This window comes from Diabrotica virgifera, chromosome 5, assembly GCF_917563875.1.
Source record: "Diabrotica virgifera virgifera chromosome 5, PGI_DIABVI_V3a".
Taxonomy (NCBI): Eukaryota; Metazoa; Arthropoda; class Insecta; order Coleoptera; family Chrysomelidae; genus Diabrotica; species Diabrotica virgifera.
In genome coordinates, this window is record NC_065447.1 from 107463311 (window position 1) to 107487531 (window position 24221).

The following is a 24221-nucleotide window of genomic DNA, read 5'->3' on the forward strand; positions in this document are numbered from 1 at the left end:
CCTGCCGATAATCCAGTATAGTTGCTGCAGTCTAAGTCCTAGTTGTTTTCGCTTGTTGAATATATGTGTTCGCCATGTGAGGCGTTTGTCTAGGTGCATGCCTAAGTATTTCACACTATCATCTTGTGCTAATTGGCTGTTATTTAGTTTCACTGGTGGACACTGATCTCTTTTCATCGTGAAAGTAACGTGAATTGATTTGGATCCATTCGCTTTTATTTTCCACTTTTTTAGCCATACTGATATATCATATATCATAGAATGATATATTTGAAATTAAAAATCACACTAAATTTTCTCTTTTTTCCACCATTGTTACCTATTAAAATAAACATTATAGGAGTTCTCAGGGACTTTGGACCATCGAGAATACTGTAATAGTTCATTCTGCGTTTAAATTTTTCAAAAATATTTATTGGTTTTTTTCAGGATTCGAAAAAAATGATTGCATTTAGAAAGAATTGCACCGAAATTTTTCGCCTACGCTCTCAAACAGGATTAAAGTATTATACATTTTTGAACTCAGTATTTTAAGAGCTTTTAAATGAGGTGTCACCTGATGTACTTTCCCATCTAAAAAAATCAAAGTTATGGCTGTCACCTGAAGAGGGACCGCGTAAAGTTCGAAACGTTGATGCTATAATATACTATGGTTAGTTTAAAAATCGACCTGCCCGAGCGTTTTGCTTATATTCTTAAAATAAACAAGTTAACAGGGGGGGGGGCAACACTTATTCCACCGCACTGTATGTGGTGAAACGTATGGAGATGAGGTCCCAATTGGATGGAGGTTGCCTCTGAAGCAGAATGATATATTGACTGTTTTTCATTGTAAAATTGAAGGAATATATTGTCTTGAACATATATGTACATACCCAATGTTGTAAGAAGAGAAACGGCAAAAAGAACACATCCAGGATACGTCCAAATATTTCCGCCACCTCCCTCTCCGAAACCAGCTCCGACTGCTTCAAGAAAGACTTTTTCGTGTCTTTCGAAATATTTGTGTATCTTATTCGACCACGCTTCTTGGTGATCTTCAGTCATTTTGAGGTCTATAGCTAAATCTACTGAGAGATCCCTTTGAATTTTCGCTAGTGTTTCAGCTTGTCGAAGCTCCCTGGGACCTAAAAATATAAATTCTTAGTTTTTTATAATTCTTCTAGAGAATTAAAAACTTTATAGCACACTTTTTGCGAGACGATGTTAGATGATCGAATTTATCTGAGAGTATGACACTACCACGGAAAACTTGTAGAGGAAGTTTTAATCCTGTAGATTATACTCCAGGTTGTGGGTGAAAAAACGTGATATAATTCAGGAATTTTTGAAACCTATCAGGTGTTGTAAAGGACGATGCCAGGAATAACTTATACTAAAATGTGACCAAAAATATTGTGCGCTTTTTTTTTAATTGCGATTTTCATTTGTTAAATTTGCAATTTTTAAAGATTTTTAATTTTGCAGCTTAGGATATTGATTTTAGAGAAAAACTTTTTAATAGAAAGTTGTAGTAAATTAAAAAACCTACAATTTGAGGTATATTAAGTTTAATTTTGTTAATTGGTTATTGCAAAACAGCCTGCGAAAAGTCCAAAATGGCCGTTTTTACAATTGCTTTATTTATTGTACAAATAATTTTTTTTATTTTTTAAAGATTTAAAATGAAGATCATTCAATTACAAACATAAAAACAATTGTAAAGCCAGATTAACGAATTTGTTGCTTAGATATTATAAATTGTTTATCCCAAGAGGTCAAATGTCGAAGGCTATAACTTTTTGAAAAAAAATCGTAGAGAGTTGGTGAAATATCCAATCTCCTTCTAAAGAGTTATATTTTCATATTCTGATTTAAATAAATGCGTAAAACATTTTAAAAACCTCTAATTTTTGTGTTTGAAAATAAGGGGGTAAATTTCGTTAAAAACATTTAGAGCTGAAGCGGCCCTGTACATCCTATGAGTTTTTAACTTACAGATTATTGTTGTTAAAGATGAAACGAAGATTTATAAAAAAAAAAATAAAAAAATTCTACGACCAACTGAAGCCGAGATAATTTTTGGGTTTGAAAATAAGGGGGCAAATTTCGTTATAAACATTTAGAGCTGAAGCGGCCCTATACATCCTATGAGTTTCTAACTTACAGATTATTGTTGCGGAAGACGAAACGAAGATTTATAAAAAAAAATGAAAAATTTCTACAACCAACTGAAGCCGAGATAAATGTTTGTTTTTTCTTAAATCGTAGTGCCTTTATTTATAAATAATTAAGAAATTATTTTACCGTCATTGACTAAAGAAAGACTATATTATCTTAAAATAAAAATTATTATAAAATATAATTACATTTAATTATTAAAAATTATTTTTAAAATCGATGCTTTTGCGAGCGGCAAATTTTGCAAATCGCCCGGCTCGCTTCAAATCCGCACGCTCGGAAAATTTTTACGTAACTTGTTTTACATTTTGACCGAAAACAATTTAATAATATTACCATTATATTATACAGCCTATTTACCACTGTATTTGTTTTTCTTGATACTCTTTTGTATGTGAAATCCAAAACGAATAGCCACTACAAGAAGAAAAAGTGTTATATTGTATATTATAGTAAGAAGTAACATTATTATTATTATATTTATATAATAATAAAAAAATTAAAAATATAGTTATATATTTCATATATCTGTATCATTTTTGTAATATTATTTCTTCAGAAATGAAATTTCACATATAGAAGTTTATCAAGAAAAACAAATATAGTGGTAAATAGACTGTATATTATAATGGTAACATTATTAAATTGTTTTCTGACAAAATTTTCCGAGCGCGCGGATTTGAAGCGAGCCGGGCGATTTGCAAAAATCGGCCGCTCGCAAAAGCACCGACTTTAAAAATAATTTTTAATAATTAAATGTAATTATATTTTATATTAATTTTTATTTTAAGATAACATAAGTCTTTATTTAGTCAATGACTGTAAAATAATTTCTTATTTGTTATAAATAAAGGCACTACGATTTAAGAAAAAAAAAAAAACAATTATCTCGGCTTCAGTTAGTTGTAGATTTTTTTAATTTTTTTATAAATCTTCGTTTCGTCTTCAGCAACAATAATCTGTAAGTTAGAAACTCATAGGATGTACAGGGCCGCTTGAGCTCTAAATGTTTATAACGAAATTTGCCCCCTTATTTTCAAATCCAAAAATTATCTCGGCTTCAGTTGGTCGTAGAAATTTTTTATTTTTTATAAATCTTCGTTTCATCTTCAGCAACAATAATCTGAAGTTAAAAACTCATAGGATGTACAGGGCCGCTTCAGCTCTAAATGTTTATAACGAAATTTGCCCCCTTATTTTCAAACCCAAAAACTAGAGGTTTAAAAATATTTTACGCATTTATTTACATCAGAATATGAAAATATAACTCAATAGAAGGAGATTGGATGTTTCATCAACTCTCTACAATTTTTTTTCAAAAAGTTATAGCCTTCGACATTTGACCTCTTGAGATAAACAATTTATAATATTTAAGCAACAAACCATTTATTATTGCTGATTTGTAGTCATGAAAAAATAAGTTACCTTTAGAGTTCAGTTGTTGATGGATGGGGCTAATAAATCGTATTTTTCCGATTATAGCACCATCTATCAATAATTCTAAAAAACGGGGGTCCTTATTTGAGATTTCAAAGTTACCTCCACTCGATCTCCACGGGGTGGAAGGTGGCGTCGTGTTTGTTGTCATTTTATTGGTTTTTCGAAAAATATTTTTCATCTGTAAGTGTATTTCTCGAGATATTAGATCGTTTCTCTAATTTACCTAGGGTGTCACGTTAATCTATTTTTTTTTCGATTATGTAGCCATCTATTCACAGTCCGAAAAATGTCTTGAATAAAAGTTGCTTATTATTATGGAAGGAATCAAAATCTTCAATAAAAAATGGCGGTTCCTATTTAAGATTTTAAAGTTACCCACCACCCCACCTCCAGAAGAATAATTAAAGGCTTAAAGAGGATTAAGATTAAATTGGTAATAATAGTTAATCAGTAAATTTAAAATAAACATTCCAATATTATGTAGTATGCTTTATAGCTTTCATTAATATGGCCTGAAAAGATTTTTTGGATATTTGATGCCTGAATGCCTTTTCTATCAGCACCATACCCTACCTCGCACGTTTAGCCAATATACCACCAATGGTTCCATGGGTATGGGTATGGGTATGGAACCATTGGTGGTGTATTGGCTAAACGTGCAGGGCAGGGTATGGTGCTGATAGAAAAGGCATACAGGCATCAAATATCCAAAAAATCTTTTTAGGCCATAATAAGGAAAAGACCTCCTCCAACACAATAAAAAGTTATACTGAAATGATGGCATCTCCTGAGGTAAAATATTCCGGAAGTAAAATGAGCCTCCGTTCGGATCTCCGGGTGAGAACTATCTCAGGGGGAACATCATTACAGGTTAGAAAAATCAGGATAGGGTCTTGGAATCTAGGTAGTCTTACAGATATGAGTCTGGAATTAGTGGATGCGCTCAAACGACGAAGACATCAAATTGCTTGTTTTCAAGAGACTAGGTGAAAAGGACAAAGGGCAAAAGAACTAGGTAAAGGATACAAATTGTGGTATGTAGGAAGTAGTAACACTAAAAATGGAGTTGATATAATTGCTGATAGTGAAATGAAAGATAACGTAGTAGAAGTTGTAAGAACGAGTGATAGAATGATGTCAGTGAAATTTGTAATTGATAAAGAGGTATTGAATGTTATGTGTGTGTGTGTGCTCCTCCAACAGGTCTGGGTGAGAATGCAAGAAGAACTTTCTATGACCAATTAGGAGACGTACTGAGTGATATGACTGCAAGGTAATAGTTAGTGAGACAGTAAGCCAACAACATAAGCTGCTTGTTCTGGACATCGAAGTGAAAAAGCGAAACTAAACAAAAATATCGGAGAGGACCACAAAAAATCAAGTGGTGGATGCTAAAAGATGAGAAAGAAGGTCTATTCAGGGAAAGACTAGCAGAAAATATGTTGGAACATGAAAGGAAGCCCTAACACAATTTGGAGAAAAATGGCCAATATTATTAGAGAGACGGCTATCGAAATATGTACTTGAGAAAACGTCAGGAAAGAAGTTTGAGGATAAAGAGACTTGGTGGTGGTCAAATGAAGTACAAGAAAAAATAAAAGAGAAGGGAAAATTATATAAACAGTGGCAAGAAACCAGATCGGACATAGGTCTTCAAAACTATATGGTCGCCAAAAAGAGAGCGAAAGTAGCAGTAGCAAAAGCTAAAGCAAAAGCGTATTTAAACCTATACGATCAACTTGATACCAGGGAAGGCGAAGCAAAGATATTTTTAAAATAGCTAAACAGAGAGCAAAGAAAGCAAGAGATTTTAAGCAGATTAGATGTATCCGAGATGAAAATAATAAAATACTAATTCACGAAAAGGATGTCAAATAGTGATAGAGAAAGTATTTTGACAGTTTATTAAATGAAGAATTTGACAGACAGCCTGTGGAGTTAACGGAGACAGTAACAGCAATGGTTACCAGAATTACAAACGAAGAAGTGGCTCAGGTGCTTCAAAAAATAAAGAAAGGAAAAGCAGTCGGACCAGATGATATTCCTGGGGAAGTATGGAGAGCATTGGGAGAGACAGAAATAAGTTGGATAGCAGGTCTACTTAATAGAATTATGGAAGTTGGACAATTGCCAGACGAATGGAGAAGCAGTATATTAGTACCTGTCTACAAAAACAAGGTAGACATACAACAGTGTACAAACTACAGGGCTATAAAACTACTTCCACACCATGAAAATATGGAAGAGAGTAATTGATAGACGGATACGTGAAGAAACCGAAATATCCGATAATCAATTTGGCTTTATGCAGGGCAGATCAACAACAGATGCAATTTTCAGTGTAAGGCTGGAAAGGCATTTTAAGGAATGGAAAAATACAGGAATAAAGAGACCAACGCTTATATGGTATTCATTGATCTTGATAATCAACTATTTTTAATGGGAATAAGACACATTATGAATTGTGGCTTATTCCCATTAAAAATAGTTGATTATAAATATGCCACAAGGAAATGGCTTCAGAACAACATTGATCTTGAGAAAGCATATGGTAGAGTTCTTCGACAGATTCTATGGTGGGCATTCAATAAGAAAGGAGTCCCTGGCAAATATGTAAAGATTGTGAGATATATGTATGAGGGAGTAACGACTAGTGTTAGGACAGGTGTAGGATAGACTGATAAATTTCAGGTGAAAGTAGGATTGCACCAAGGCTCGGTGCTTAGTCCTTATTTATTCTCATTAGTTTTGGACCAGATTCCAGCGAAACTACAGGGTAGCATTCCATGGTGTGTAATGTATGCTGATGATGTAGTGTTACTAGGAAATAGTGAAAGAGACTTAGAACAAAAACTGGAACAGTGGATACAAGCTCTGGAGGAAAAAGTTTTAAAACTTTGTAGGACAAAAACAGAGTATTTGGAATGTTCATTTAAAGATGGAGTAGCTACAAATAAAATGGTATTTTTGGATGGTGAAATGATTGTGAAAAGCAATAGTTTTAAGTACCTAGAATAGGTATTACAGAGTAATGAGAAATAGATGGAGATGCATGCAGTAGAATTAGGGCTGGATGGATGAAGTGGAAAGAAGCGAGTAGTGTGTTGTGTGACAGAAAAATTCCAATGAAGCTGAAGGAAAAATTCTATAAAATAGCCATAAGACCGGTTATGATGTACGGAACTGAATGTTGGGCAGTGAAAAAGAAAGAGGAACAACAAATGCATGTGGTGGAAATGAGAATGCTTAGACGGATGAGTGAAGTGACAAAGAAGGATAAAAATAGAAATGAGTATATTAGGGGAAGTCTAGGTGTGGCACTAATTCATGCCAAAATGAGAGAGCATAGGTTAAGATGGTTTGGTCATGTTCAACGTTGAGACGTTGATCACCCAATACGAAGAATAGCCGAAGTGCAGATTCTTGGAAGGAGTAGGAGAGGAAGACTTAAGAAGACCTGGGGGAGACGATAAGGCAGGACATGTTGGTAAAGGGGATTAACATTGATATCCCCAAGATAGAATTGTGTGGAGAAATGCAATAAGGCAAAGAGAATGATGTAGTATGCTTTAGAGGCACTAACATGGAACTTGACCAATTCTTATCATACATTAATTTATTTCATATTATGTAATATTTAATTTACAATAGAAGCAGAACACAATGAATCCATAAATTTTCAAGTTTAAAAATTTCCAGACTGCAAATGAAACATCAGTTCTTCGTATTTCATAAACCTAACCATACCGACATAACCATACACAATACACATACACATAGCATGTTACATACAGAAATTCCATACAGAAATTCTCATGTCAAAACATAACTTTGAGATAGAACGAAACATCGCTAAACAAATAGCGGTAAACAATGGGTACAACGAACAAAAAATAACAAAATAAAAAAACAATTGCATAAGAAAACCCTGAAACTAGTCTTCCCACTACCATAGAAAAAACCCAGTACCTTTTGCTCCGTCACATAATCAGGCAAGATATCAACAAAAATGGACAAACACATAAAAAAGAAAGAAATAACATTAGCTTTCAGACCTAACAACAACTTAGGCAAATACATTAAGAAAATAAGAGCCAAAACAAAAACCAAGTACAGAGTAGTATTTACAAACCGACATAATATGTGGTGAATGTCCAAAAACTTTCATCGGTCAAACTGGCACAACCTTTGACAAACGCATAGCAGAACACAAAAGAGCTCTCTACAGTACGCTACAGACGTACGTTCAAACAGATTCTAGGTATGCACTTTACCTTCTAGATCATAATCATTTCTTTATGAACAATATCAATTTCTGTATGTTCAAAATAAAGGCCTTCAGATATCTTTATTAGTGCGGCAGATTCGTGCAAATATTATAAGAATTGCACATTTAATGATACAAGCATATAATTTGATCCACATAAACTGCACATATAAATGTTCAAATTTAGATATGAGGCCATCTCAGATTTTTCCTTTTACAAAAATGGAGGTCATTCAAAATGGGCGATCATACATATGTGACTAATAGCACGATACCTTTCGAATGAAAAGTCCGATTTCAACCAAATTTGGTACATAGGTTCTTTTTGTGATTTACCAGATAAATGTCGTAAACTGGAAGAATCGGTTGACCAGAAGTGGTGTTTTTCCTGGTTTTTTATGTAAAACTATTTTATATTATGTAAATAATTTATTTTCAATTTTTTCACCCTGTATATATTAATTTTTCAAAATGGTAATACTACCATTGAAAAGAGCGTAAGAATGTGTTTTAGGAAATATTTTGAACTTATTCGTTATTTTAATTACCATTTAATAAATGCATAAATTATTTTCACATGTACTTATGTGTGGCAGATTCGTGCAAATATTATAAGAATTATTGTGAATTTATTGGTAGAAGCATATAATTTGGACCACATAAACTACACATACAAAAGTTCAAATTTAGATATGAGGCCATCTCACACTTTGCCTTTTACAAAAATGGCTTAGATTCAAAATGGGGGCTATACATATGTGACTAATAGCACAATAACTTTTGAATGAAAAGTCCGACTTTAGCCAAATTTGGCATCAAGGTTCTTTTTTTTTGATGAGTAAGATCTAGGTCTTGAACTGGAAGAATTGGTTTACCAGAAGTTGTGGTTTTACTGTTTTTTTTTGTAAAAATATATTGTTTTTTTTTGCAATTCTTTCACCCTGTATATATTAATTTTTCAAAAAGATAACACCGCTATTGAAAAGAGTGTAAAAATATTTTTTAGGAAAGATTTTGAACTTTTTAGTTATGTTAATTACCATTTAATAAATGCATAACGTATCTTCACATGTACCTATGTGAGGCAGATTCAATTTGAATGCCCGCCATTTTTGTAAAAGACAAAATCTGAGATGGCCTCATATCTAAATTTGAATCTTTGTATATGTAGTGTGTGTGGTCCAAATTATATGCTTTTACCTTTAAATGCACAATAATTCTTATATTATTTGCACGAATGTGCAGCACATATGTTCATATGTACATGTGAAGATACGTTAGGCATTTATTAATTGGTAATTAACATAACTAAAGAGTTAAAAATATTTCCTAAAAAATATATTTACGCTCTTTTCGACGCCGGTATTAGCTTTTTGAAAAATTAATATATACAGGGTGAAAGAATTGGTAAAAAACAAGATGTTTTTACATAAAAATCAGGAAAACACAACTTCTGGTAAATAGATTTTTCCGGTTCACATCATTGGTGTTACACATGAAAAAAAGAACCAATATACCAAATTTGGTTGAAGTAGGACTTTTCGTTCAAAAGTTATCGTTCTATTAGTCAGATATGTAAAGTCGGCATTTTGAATTCCCGCCATTTTTGTAAAAGGTAAAATCTGAGATAGCCTTATATCTTAATTTGAACCTTGATGTGTGTAGTATATGTGTTACAAATTATTTTATTTTACCATCAAATGCACAATAATTCTTATAATATTTGCACGAATATACCACACATGGGTACATGTGAAGATACGTTATGTATTTACAAAATGGTAATTAACATAATTGAAAGTTCAAAATATTTCCTACAAAATATTTTTATGTTCTTTTTAATTACGGTATTACCATTTTGAAAAATTAATACATACAGAGGGAAAAAATTAAAAACTAAAACATATTTTTACATACACAACCAGTAAAAACACAACCCCTGGTAAACTGATTCTTCTGGTTCACCACACGCATCTTGTACATCAAATAAAGAACCTATATATCAAATTTGGTTGAAATCGGACTTTTCGTTCAAAAGTTATGGTACTATAAAACACATATGTATAGCCGCCATTTTGAATGCCCGCCATTTTTGTAAAAGACAAAATCTGAGATGGCCTCGTATCCAAATTTGAATCTTTATATGTGTAGTATATGCGGTCCAAATGATATGCTTGTATCATTAAATGTGCAATTGTTTCACATATCGGCCGCACTATATTAGAATCTATGGAAATTAATGGATAAATAAAAAAATACAGATATAATTCTGAATGACCAACCTCGATTCCATCAATTAACCCTTTAAATACCGATGACGCCTAAAAAAGTCATATCGTTACTACTGTCAGGTGCGCATGACGTCTTCAGGCGTCATGTACACAACATTAGTTTACGGCGAAAAATCGAGTTAGCACCTAGGTCGCATTAGGCATATTACGTCAGCAATGAAAGGGTTAGCAAATTATTTGCCTATATTGCCTGTGTACGTAGGATGCCAAGATTTCTGATTTTTTAAATAAAATTCTTTTCCTATATAGGCGCCTTTTTCTTAATAGTTGCCCCTAAAACCGAGCCCTGGTTATGATGTTACGTTTTACTTAAATTTAAAATAGTTTTTGACGATGACGATGACTCTTAAAATATACCAATTGTATCTATGTGTTTACTATCAAGTTAGTTTGGGGATTTTACATAAATAAACACTATATTAAACTAATAACGAATTCAAGAATAATTTAGATATTAGAAACTGTATAAATACGGTTGGTAGGATAATAGTTTCAGTTAGGCGCATTGCGAAATAGGGGAAGGCGACAGAGCGTTCCGCTGTTCCAAAGACAATTATCGAGCAGATAGCATATCAATCCACAATAGATCAGGTAAACAGATCACCTTTAATGTAGGCAAATGGTTATCCAAGTGTGGCAGCAAAGGCCAAAACTATTCGGATCACCAATATAACCTGAATCCTGAAGAAACCATAAACGTTGATTTTAACGAAGTTGGACCTGGCACATGCAACGAAAAGTTTATTTACAAATGTACAATTGACAACAAGAGTGCTAATTGTTTGGATACGGTTACCGCTACACCAAATCTATAAACGCAACTACATACTTTTTTTAAATAAAAATAATATATATTTTATTCTTTTATTATTATAATACCTCTACTGAACTTATCCCTTAACCACTGGCATGCGGTATGCCATACCGAGCCGAACATATATTTTGTTGTAAAACGTATTTGATAATAGATTCCTAGAACAACATATTAAGTGGTGTGTAATTGTACCTGTTTGAAACTGCTGCAGTTTTAGTATGGTTTCGTCTTTAAGCTACGTTGACGTAAGTTTTCATACGGTATCACGTACCGCATGTAAGTGTTTACGTTTCTATAGTTAAGGGCATTGGCGCAAAATGTCGCCTGTCAAAATTTTCAATGTGTTTTAAATGTATTTTTTTCTCGAATCCTGAAGAAACTAATAAATATTTTTAAAACATTTAAACGCAGAATGAAAGATTACATTATTAGTGAGGGCCAGAAGTCCCTAAAAACTTCTATAATGTTTATTTTAATAAGATACGGGGGTGAAAATAAAAGAAAAAATTTAGTGTGATTTTGAATTTCAAAAATTTCATTCAAAAGAAATTTTTCATTTATCCCAAGGGACTCTCAGCCCTCGGTAATAAGGTAGTCTTTCGTTCTGCCTTTAAATTTTTCAAAAATACTTATAGGTCTGGATCCCGCATAAGAAAAAAGTTGGTTAATAGCAATCTGAAAATTTGTTAATAGCTTAACGGTGTCTAGTCGGCCAAACTTTGATATATGGAAACACTGGAACAGGGGAAGTTTTAATTGTGGGACAGTTTAAAAATTTGGAACGTCAGACTACGAAAACGCCAGATGTATTTTGTCGGACCGAACTTCCAATTGATTTGTTACCCTTTCATTAAACTCTCATTCAAAAATCAGACTGGTGTGTATCACCAACTGGACATTTTAATGAGTGGAACACGAAGAACATGTCAAATGACAGAAATCATGTTGGTTAGTAATAGCAGTCTGATTTTTGCATGAGAGTTTAACGAAAGGGTAACAAATCAATTGTAAGTTCTGTCGGACAAAATACATCTGACGTTTTCGTAGTCTGACGTTCCAAATTTTTAACCTGTTCCACAATTAAAAGTTCCCTGTTCCAGTGTTCCCATATATCAAAGTTAGTCCGACTAGACACCCTTAATCTATTAACAAATTTTCAGCTTGCTATTAATCAACTTTTTTTGGTATGCGGGATCCAGACCTATTATTAGTTTTCTCAGGATTTGGACAAAAATACATTTAAAACACATTTTGACCGGCGATATTTTGCTCCTTTCCCCTTAAAAACAGTCCATTCAGTATTCTTTCAATATTAGAATGGCAGGAAGTTCATCCAGTTGTTTTACTGTCAAGTATTTTCAACATTGTTTTACTATTCTTTAGTTAACAATATTCGTTTTTTGTAACTCAGTTTATGAAAATTTTTTAAGAACCTCCACCGTTTTCTAATATTATGCATGCATGCGTTGATGATTTTCTTGAAAGAATAAAGTTTATTTTATTTGGAGCAGTATTTTATTTTACAGCATTAAGAAGAATCATTCCGTAGTTGATATAAGACAAAATCATATTAAAAACAGTGATAAAAGACAAACTTATATCTTATATTAAAAAGAAAGTAGAATATGCAACGGTATGACATACCGCATGTCACTGTCTATGTCCTAAACATCCCGTTAGTAATTAAGGGTTAGAACTACACTGTCACTGATAAAAGCGTTTAATAAACATTGTGTTTGTTGCAATATATCTATAAATGCCTTGTTGCCCTTTACACATTTAACATCGTATTAAAATTATAAATACGGTATGCGGCAAAATAAACAGTACTGAAATTCGTATGCTTCAAATTTGTATGTGTCATGTGCCGAAACGTATTGAGTGGTTTCTGAACGTTGTTATAACGTTCCAGATAACTAACGCCACCAGATTCGTACACATGGGGAATGCTGAAGGGGTTACCGTTTGCCACTTCGGAATTAAGTACTAAAATTAAAGATTTTTTCGTACCAGAGGCAGTGGCGGGTCTATAAATTTCCCTTGGGAGGGGAAAATTTGCTTAAGGGGGAATTTCCAATGAAAAACCAACTAAAAGACATAAAAAATATAAACTAGATTACATAAAAGATATAAATAATAACTTAAGTATTATGTTCCCTTAATTTTTCTAACTAGCGTGTTTATTGGGTTGAATTTGTCTTTCTGTGGTTTCGGTTTCATGTGAGCTAATATATTTATATGTTTGAACAATTTTTTTTCTTTAATTTTGGACCTTGTTAGGGTGGAAATTTCCTCATTTTCCGTCCCCGTAGATCAGCCACTGGCCAGAGGGCATCTTTATTATCTGTTTTATCGGGAACGTGCGTCGTCGTGAATGATGTTTGCAAGGCTATATCATATATCATAGATATATAAATAATCATAAATATTTCAATATTCATTTCAGTACTGTTTATTTTGCCGCATAGTATTTACGGGTCATTTATTGTAATGGAATGAAAAAATATTATTTTACCGCTATTAGCTAAAACGCGACACAATTGATTTTTAGTATTACTTCTCCAGCAATAAACAATTTCATAATTGAGGCCATTTATTGACTTTCCGTCTATTTCGTGCTTAGTGTACAAGATGTTAAATGCAACGTATTTACCCTCTATGATTAAATGAAACGGAAAATGTGCCTTTTATCTTTGATAGAAAGATAATTATTTATGAGCCAAATCAAAAGCTTTTGCCAGAATAAGCAAAAACTAAAGTGTCTGTGTGTTTAAATTGATTACCTTTGTTTGCCACAATACTATATATTATATCTTCCATTATTAGTATGATACAATTGTTCCAAAAAAGGCCTAAACCAGACATCAAAAGTAAAAGTTTTCCTCCAACACCAAATTGTTCTATATGGTCCACATATTGTTCAGTAAAAAGTTACACCATTTTGAGCGTCGGGTTTGGAGAGAAGGTGGGGGAGAATTCGGTAAATTAGTAGTTTTTTACGTTTTTCGTCAATATTTCTCAAACTATGCGGTTTAGCGTGAACAGTACTTCATATAAAGATGTTCTACATTAAAATTGAAACAAAAAAGATCCGATGCATAATCCTTCTAAAACGAACGCTTCCAAAGTTACGGATGAATTATAGTGTAATTGGTCCAAAAAAAAAGGCCTAACCGCGACATCCAAAGTAAAAGTTGTTCTCGAACATCAAATTGTTCTATATGATACACATATTGTTGATAAGATCTGTAGACGCAGTATAAGCAGAGTTGTAGCTCATGAAAATTAGGTTCGTATTCGCCAAATTCCAAATCGAATATTTCAACTAAAAATAACTAAAAAATGAATCAGTTTTTTGATGAGTACTAGTAGGTATATCATGATATATTATACTAGTACGCTTAACAGGCACTAACAGCACTGTGACCGATTTTTATCATATATTAATTTATTTATATTAATTTTAAATTTACAATAGAAGCAGGTCAGAATGAATCAATAAATTTTGAATTGAATTTTTTGAAAAATGAAAAGCCCTATTCAAAATATAGGCCTTCAGATATCTTTATTAGCATCTAAGGAAATTAATGACCAACAGATATAATTCTGAATGACCAACTTCGATTCCATAAATTAACCCTTTAAATACCGATGACGCCTAAAAAAGTCATATCGTTACTACTGTCAGGTGCGCATGACGTCTTCATGCGTCATGTACACAACATTAGTTTACGGCGAAAAATGTAGTTAGCATCTAGGTCGCATTAGGCATATTATTACGTCAGCAATAAAAGGGTTAAGAAATTATTTGCCTATATTGCCTATGTACGTAGGATGCCAAGATTTCTGCTTTTTTAAATAAAATTCTTTTCCCATATAGGCGCGTTTTACTTAAATTTAAAATAGTTTTGACGATGACGATGACTCCTAAAATATACCAATTGTATCTATGTGCCTACTATCAAGTTAGTTTGTGGATTTTACATAAATAAACACTATATTAAACTAATAACGAATTCAAGAATAATTTAGATATTAGAAACTGTATAAAAACGATTGGTAGGATAATAGTTTCAGTTGCTCCAGAACAATTTAGCAAGATGTCACCAAAAATTGTACTTTTGCACAGTAATCCTGTCGTTAGTAGATGCCCGTCCAACGCATTGCGAAATAGGGGATGGCGACAGAGCGTTCCGCTGTTCCAAAGACAATTATCGAGCAGATAGCATATCAATCCACAATAGATCAGGTAGACAGATCGCCTTTAATGTAGGCAAATGGTTATCCAAGTGTGGCAGCAAAGGCCAGAACTATTCGGATCAACAATATAACCTGAATCCTGAAGAAACCATAAACGTTGATTTTAACGAAGTTGGACCTGGCACATGCAACGAATTGTTTATTTACAAATGCACAATTGACAACAAGAGTGCTAATTGTTTGGATACAGTTACCGCTACACCAAATCTATAAACGCAACTACTTTCTAAATGCATAAAAGGTACACAAATTATATTAACCTATACTTTTTTTAAATAAAAATAATATATATTTTATTCTTTTATTATTATAATACATCTACTGGACTTATCCCTTAACCACTGACATGCGGTATGCCATACCGCGCCGAACATATATTTTGTTTTAAAACGTATTTGATAATAGATTTCTAATGTTTGTTTTTTAACCAAGAGGAGTGAATCAAATTTACCGCGCTGTATTGCTTGTTTGTAATTGGTCCAACCGTAGGCAAGTTTACTCCACTGTTATAAAATTTTGACACTAATGACATTTATCAAATTTTGACACTAGTGACATTTCATAGGTTAATTAAGTTATATTGACGATTTTTGTGTTTTCTGTGTTGTTCTTTAATTTTTAGATTGTTAGTCTGCTTTTATATAAAAAGCAGTTATTTTTGGAACTCTTTAGCGACGTAGTAATTTAATATAATATTTATGGATTACCGTTGAGGGCCGACTAGATTAACCAAAAAAGAAGATATATTTGGGTATTATTCTAGTGACGTTCCTGGGCGTGAATCTGTCTTTTTAGTTTACTCCTCCTGGTTAAAAAATAAACCATCGAACAACATATTAAGTGGTGTGTAATTTAGTCTAGGCGCCAAATAGAGGTCACCGTGTCCTTTTCAATTCCGATGGACAAACTCAACGGTTTATTATGGATTTTTGGCTGCTGATTACTAATTTCGAGGGTGGATTTCGATCCGAGTGGTCAAAAAATTGTTATAAACAATTAAATTGTTTATAAATTGTTTATAAGGCTCTGGCTCAAACTAAAAGAGATAAAAAAAAATGTTTCAAATAAAATTTGTTCGTTGATAAAAAACAAAGAAAAAAACCTTTACTAAACGTAAATCCAACAATTAGAACTTAAGATATTGTAAAATTAGTGCACAATGCAAATTGCAAATTGCAAAATAAATATTTTTCGCAGTTTTATCGATCCTATCACGGCTTCTAAGCATTCAAATGAGCCTTAGGAGGTCTCATTTTTAAGACTCATTAATAGGCTTTCAAACAGAGTTTGTTAAATTACCTGATCTTCATTTGTTATAAAGTTATACCCATTTGAAGTAATAAATTTCTTTAAAAAATTCTACATTAATTTGTTTATAAGGGTTTCAAGCAAATTCAAGCTATAAACACTTATATTTTAAAATTAAAATGTATACCATTTTTAAAATGTATACCGTCTTCACTGCAGCATCCATTTGACTTGCAAATTGTAGAAGTCTTGGAGGTGTCACCAGGAAAGTGTACCAATAAGTTTTCAATTTAAAAATCTTTTAGTAATATTTTTAATATTTTCAATATTAATAATTTACTATTAGGATTGAAAACTACTTCGTCCTTCGACTTATATTTTAATTAACAATAATTATAGAACTCAAAAGGAACATTTTAAGCTTACGAAAATGTTTGTAAGTTTATTTTTGGCCAAGATATCAATATTTTAATAGTGCGCTCTGAGGCGCTTGATCGGATCACCGTGTAAAGGTTCACGCGCTAACTTCTCGATGCAAATTATAATTTCTATGTATATATACGGTATCTTCATTTTTCATTTTTGAAGATCCTAATAAAATTTTATCATATAATTCTTATAAATAAATCATCATACTGTACCTCGTACTACTTTTCATTCTATTTACTTTGTCTTCTATTTTTTGTACTAAATGAGAAAAAAACATTAAAAACTAATATTTCAGAAATAGAATTAATAGTCCATTGAAATGTTACATTTAGTGTGCATTTCTTAGAGGAGTCAATTTTATTTTTTTACTGTGTAGGGGGGTTCAGTAGAACCTTAAGTTCAAGTTTTTGGGGTTGATGCCCTTGTCCTCCGGCCGCCATCTTGGAAAAAGAGGTGCAAAGGGCTTTCGCGCTGTATCTCGTAAACTAGCTACCCTACAGAAAATTTAATTTTACATAAAATGAAGCAAATTAAATTTTCTACAATTTTATATCTATTACTTTTTATCGTAAAGTGACCAACAAAAAAGTTATAAACAAAAATAAGAGAAAATTTTGTAAGAAATTTCCTTTTGGAGGTTATAACTTTTTTTACGTTCATTTCACAATAAAATAACATCATAGCGATTTTGTAGAGGATTTTTCAATAAACAATTTTCACTATAAAGTTGTTTAATTTTATTTATTATCTAAGTTTTACAGCGCTCCAAACTTAACCAGATTCTCGAATTCTCGTAGAAAAATAATGCTTTTTTATCTATATTATTAGACGAGCGGCATTAACCGTTATGCCAACCACGAAAATCAAATTTAAGGTGAATGATCAATTTTGGTCTATTTTTATGTTTTAGAGGTCGCTGAATCCGAATATGAAGTTTATTTTTATCTAGAGTTAGTGGAACATGTTAAAAAAATCAATTTTATACAAAAATGCCAAAAATCAATTTTGATGATTTTTCAAATTTACCTCGCTGTATCTTTGGTCGCTGTAAATATTTCCTTTTAAAAATTTTACTGTGTCATCTTTGAAGTACGTAGATAACAATGAAATTTGTCCAAAATATTTAAACACTTTAAAAAAGAGTTGTTAATTTATTAACATTTTGTCATCATATTTCGTTAGTTTCATGTTTACTTAAAAAAGTTGAGTGACAAACTTTTTAGTTTATAATTTTAACCACCACAACAATAAAATATAGTTCATGAAGAAGTTTTTTGGAAAATTATTTGGAAAAAAGTTATGGTACTTCATATACAAGCGGCACTCCCAAAAAAACGCTTATATCTCGAGATCCTGACCACGGTGTGGTGAATGGCTAATTTTGATCATACTTTATGATTTTGATATCAAAAATCGTTTTTTTGCTATGCTTAAGAATTTTGCATTTTGCGGTTGCGTCATTCTTCTTCTGAAGCGGCGAATTTGTCCTCAAACAACTTCTTGGGCCTTTTCTATATATGCTTAGAGTTTTAAGTTTTATAGTGGGAAAAAAGGTCAAAAACAGATTAATAATAGCATAGGAATGTTAAAATCGTAATAAATTGTATGAATAAAAAATATATATAGATAGAAAAGTAAGCCTAACTTTTGTTTTTATTGTATCCCTATAAGCATTCGAGAATCTGGTAAGTTTGGAGCGCTGTAAAACCTATATAAATAAATAGAATTAAACAACTTTATAGTGGAAATTTTCGCTGAGAAACCCTCTACAAAATTGCTGTTATTTTATTTTAAAATGAACTGAAAAGAAGTTATAACATCTAAAAGGAAACTTGTTAAAAAAAATTTACATATTTTTGGTTATATCTTCTTTGTTGGTCACTTGACGATAAAAAGTAATAGAAACAAAATTGTGTAAAATTTAATTTGCTACATTTTATGTTTTATTAAATTTTCCGTAGGGTTGGTAGTTTACGAGATATAGCGCGAAACCCCTTTGCACCCCATTTCCAAGATGGCGACCGGGGGACAGGGATGGCGACCCCAAAAACTTGAACTTAAGCTTCTACTGATCCCCCCTACACATTAAAGAAATAAAATTTACTCCTCTAAGAAATGCAAGGTACGGCCTAAAAAATGTAACATTTTAATGGACTAGAACTAAAAAGTAAGTTGATATTATTTATTATTATTATTTTTTTACAAACTTTTTGTTTCATGCATCTGAATCGAGATATACATGGAACTTCAGCTTTTTGACATCTGCATAAGTTGTTAGAGCAATTTTTACAGTTACATGGTGGTACTAAGTCTGTTCTTGTAGGCAGTAAAACTAAAACTTTCTGGGGCTTTAGAGTCTAATTATCTATATGATATAGATATAATCTATATCATATAGATATCCAGTGGATAGTGGATAGTATCCATATAAAGTGGATCTAGTTCTTTTGCAACATCATCAAGGTACGTCAATTGTGTGTATGCCGCCACAACATAAATGCTCGTTTTATATGCAATGATGATGCTGCAAAATAACTCGATCCATTTTTATATCGATATCACATATTGGCCCATTTGCATGCGTAGAAGCTGAGTTACGATCGATAAAGCGTCGAAAAATACTTGACTGCTTGACATAGCGCGCCATTAAAATATCGATATCTTGATCAAACATAAACTTACGAACATTTTCTTAAGCTCAAATTATTCCTTTTGAATTCTTCTATCATTATTGTTAATTAAAGTATAAATGTTTACAGCTCAAATTTGCTTGAAACCCTTATAAACAAATTAATGTACAATTTTTTGTAAATTATAATTTCAAACGGGTAAAACTTTAAAACAAATGAAGTTAAAGTAATTTAACAAACTCTGTTTGGAAGCCTATTAATGAAACTTTAAAATGATACTTTCTTAGTCTCATTTACATGCGTAGAAGCCGAGTTACGATCGATAAAGCTTCGAAAAATACTTATTTTGCAATTTGCAATTTGCATTGTGCACTAATTTTACAATATCTTGAGTTATAATTATTGGATTTAAGTTTAGTACGTTTTTTCTTCATTTTTTATTAACGAACAAATTTTATTTGAAACATTCTTTTTTATCTCTTTTAGTTTATGAGCCAGAGCCTTATAAACAATTTATAAACAATTAAATTGTTTATAACAATTTTTTGACCACTCGGATCGAAATCCACCCTCAAAATTCGTAATCATCAGCCAAAAATCTATAAGAAACCGTTGAGTTTGTCCATCAGAATTGAAAAGGACACGGTGACCCCTCTGGCGCCTAGACTAATTGTACCTGTCTGAAGCTGCTGCAGTTTTAGTATGGTTTCCTCTTTAAACTACGTTGACCTAAAGTTTTCATGCAGTATCACGTACCGTATGTAAGTGTTTACGTTTCTATAGTTAAGGGCATTGGCGCAAAATGTCGCCTGTCAAAATGTTCAATGTGTTTTAAATGTATTCTTTTTTTTAGAATCCTGAGAAAACTAATAAATGTTTTTGATAAATTTAAACGCAGAATGAAATATTACATTATTACTGAGGGCCAGAAGTCCATAAAAACTTCTATAATGTTCATTTTAATAAGTTACTTCAAGTTAATAAGTTAATTCAAGTTTTGTATTTCAAAAATTTCATTCAAAAGAAACTTTTTATTTATTCTAAGGGACTTCCGGCCCTCGGTAATAAGGTAGTCTTTCATTCTACCTTAAATTTTTAAAAAATGCTTATTAGTTTTCGCAGGATTTGGAAAAAAGAATACATTTAAAACACATTTTGACCGGCAATATTTTGCTCCTTTCCCGTTAAAAGCAGTCCATTCAGTATTCTTTCAAAATTAGAGTGGCAGCAAGTTCATCCAGTTGTTTTATTGTCATGTACTTTCAACATTGTTTTACTATTCTTTAGTTAACAATAGTCGTTTTTTGTAACTCAGTTTATGAAGATTTTTTAAGAACCTTCATCATTTTTTAATATTATGCATGCATGCGTTCATGATTTTCTTGAAATAATAAAGTTTATTTTATTTTGAGCAGTATTTTATTTTACAGCATTATGAAGAATCATTTCGTAGTTGATATAAGAGAAAATCATAAAAAACAGTGATATAAGACAAACTTATATTAAAAACAAAGTAGAATATGCAACGGTATGACACCGCATGTCAGTGTCTACGTCCTAAACATCCCGTTAGTAATTAAGGGTTAAAACTACACTGTCACTGATCTAAAAGCGTTTAATAAACATTGTTTTTGCTGCATTATGTCTGTAAATGCCTTTTTGTCCTTTACACATTTAATATCGTATTAAAATCATAAATACGGTATGCGGCAAAATAAACAGTACTGAAATTCCTATGCCTCAAATTTGTATGTGTCATGTGCCGAAACGTATTGAGTGATTTGAGTGGTTTCTGAACGTTTTTTATAACGTTTGTCACTATCATGTTAATGTTAGCTACTTCCAGTGGCGGATCCAGAAATTTTGTTTGGGGGGGTCATAGGTCTTGAGGATGATTTAATTACCTTTCTCTGATGCAAGGTCACCTAGTCTTACCAACCCTAGGATACGTGGGTTTACAATTATGGGGGGGGGTCATGACCCCCGTGACACCCCCCTGGATGCGCCAGTGGCTACTTCACGATAGTTTCAGTTTTGCAGGAAAATTTTATATAATGGAGTACTATTTTCGGCCATACGGAAATGGTAACGAAAATGGTCCAAGCTTAAAATCAACAGTGGATTCTGCAGGACAAGATAAGCTGTCATACTGCCAGAGAGTCTCTTCGAATACTGTGCGATCATTTTTGGAACTTCCACTCACCAGAACTAACGCCACCAGATGCGTACACATGGGGAATGGTGAAGGGGTCATTGTTGCCATTTTGGAATTGAGGACTAAAATTAAAGATTTTTTTCTTGCCAGAGGCCTTGGCGTTTCTATAAATTTCCCTTGGGAGGGGAAATTTGCTTAATGGGGAACTTCCAATGAAAAAAAAACCAAAAGACATAAAAAAGATAAACTAGATTACATAAAAACATAAATAATAACTTATAGGTATTAAGTTCCCTTAATTTTCCTAACTAGCGTATTTATTGGGTTGAAGTTGTCTTTCTATTGTTTCGGTTTCATGTGAGCTAATATATTTTTATGTTTGAACAATTTTTTTCTTTAACTTTGGACCTTATTGGGGTGGACATTTCCTCATTTTCCCTAACCGTAGATTCGCCACTGGGCAGAGGGCATCTTTAACATCTGTTTTATCTGGAACGTTCGTCGTCGTGAATGATGTTTGCAAGGCTATATCATGTATTATAGATATATAAATAATCATAAATATTTCAATATTCATTTCAGTACTGTTTATTTTGCTGCATAGTATTTACGGGTCAATTGTAATGGAATGAAAAAAGATTATTTTACAGCTATTAGCTAAAATGCGATACAATTGATTTTTAGTCTTACTTCTCCAGCAATAACAATTTCATAATTGAGGCCATTTATTCACTTTCCGTCTATTTCGTGCTTAGTGTACAAGATGTTAAATGCAACGTATTTACCCTCTATGATTAAATGAAACTGAAAATGTGCCTTTTATCTTCGATAGAAAGATAATTTTTTATGAGCCAAATCAAAAGCTTTTGCCAGAATAAGCAAAAACTAAAGTGTCTGTGTGTTTAAGTTGATTACCTTAGTTTATCACAATAACATAGATCTTCCACTATTAGTGTGATACACATGTTCCAAAAAAGGCCTAACCCAGACATCCAAAGTAAAAGTTTTCCTTCAACACCAAATTGTTCTATATGGTCCACATATTGTTAAGTAAAAAGTTACACCATTTTGAGCGTTGGGTGTGGGGGGGGGGCAGGTGGGGGTGAATTCGGTAAATTAGTAGTTTTTTACGATTTTCGTCAATATTTCTCAAACTATGCGGTTTAGGAGTAAGATGTTCTACATTAAACTTGAAACAAAAAAGATCCGATGCATAATCCTTCTAAAACGAACGCTTCCAAAGTTACGGATGAAGTATAGGATAATTGGTCCAAAAAAAGGCCTAACCCAGACATCCCAAGGTAAAAGTTTTTCTCGAACATCAAATTGTTCTATATGATACACATATTGTTGATAAGGTCTGTAGACGAAGTATAAGCAGAGTTGTAGCTCATGAAAATTAGGTTCTTATTCGCCAAATTCCAAATCGAATATTTCAACTTAAAATAACCAAAAAATTAAGCACTTTTCGGGGAGAACTCGTCAAAACTTTTTTGATGAGTACTAGTAGGTATATCATGATATATTATACTAGTACGCTTAACAGGCACTAACAGGCACCAAGACCAATTTTTATCATAGATTAATTTTTTTATATTAATATTAAATTTACAATAGAAGCAGGACAGAATGAGTCAATACATTTTCTAGATTTAAAAGCTACCAGACTGCAAATCAAACATGAGTTCTCCGTATTTCATAAACCTACCCATACCGACACAACCATACAAAATTCATCATCCCATCCTACACAACATAAATTAGTAGCCTATCATAACATGTCACATAGATTGACAGAAATTTCCATGTCAAAACATACCTTCGAGATAAACCTGAACATCATTAAATAAAAAGCAGTAAGCAGTAAACAATGCGTATATCGAAAAAACAATAATAAAATTTTAAACAAACAATTGCATAAAAAAGTTTTGAAATTAGTCTTCCCACTACCATAGAAAAAACCCAGCACCTTCTCTTCCGTCACATAATCAGGCAAGATATCAACAAAAATTGACAAACCCATAAAAAAAAAAGAAATTGAAAATTGAAAAAGAAACTGATTTTTTCAGATTTTTTTGATTAAAATTGAGCCAAGGAAAATTTTTGAATTTTTCAAAAAAAAATTAGGTTAGGTATGTAAGTAATTTTTGGCGAATTTCGAAATAATTATATTTTCGTGTGTTTTTTTTTCGTTTTTTTGAATGGCGGGGTTAGATTTGCGATTTTCTCTCCGGAACTTCCTCACAATTCGAAAAATAAAGAAACACTTTTTTGGTGTCTCCCCTCCCCATTTTTAAGCCCATAAACTGCATATCAATAAATAACGATTTTTGCTATTTTGTTTGTTATTATTTCTACTGACATGATCAGGTTGGCCGTTTTCAAACCAAAACATGCTCAAAATACAACAAAAGTTCTTTTTTGATATTTTCTCCCATATTTTAAGCACATAATCTAATTTATACGTGACTTTTTTAATACTTTTTACACCAAAATATTTAGGTAAAACATTATTTTTTCAAATGAG

At 32.1% G+C, this 24221-nt stretch overlaps 1 protein-coding gene across 1 annotated transcript in view; it reads right to left on the reverse strand.

The window, feature by feature from the left end:
- The window catches only part of LOC114330851 (uncharacterized), a 527398-nt gene that overhangs the window by 57315 nt on the left and 445862 nt on the right, over positions 1-24221 (reverse strand). Inside the window, exon 6 of the mRNA XM_028280274.2 lies at positions 876-1127. Within this exon, the coding sequence (XP_028136075.2) occupies positions 876-1127 (252 nt within the window). The remainder of the gene's footprint in view (positions 1-875; positions 1128-24221) is intronic.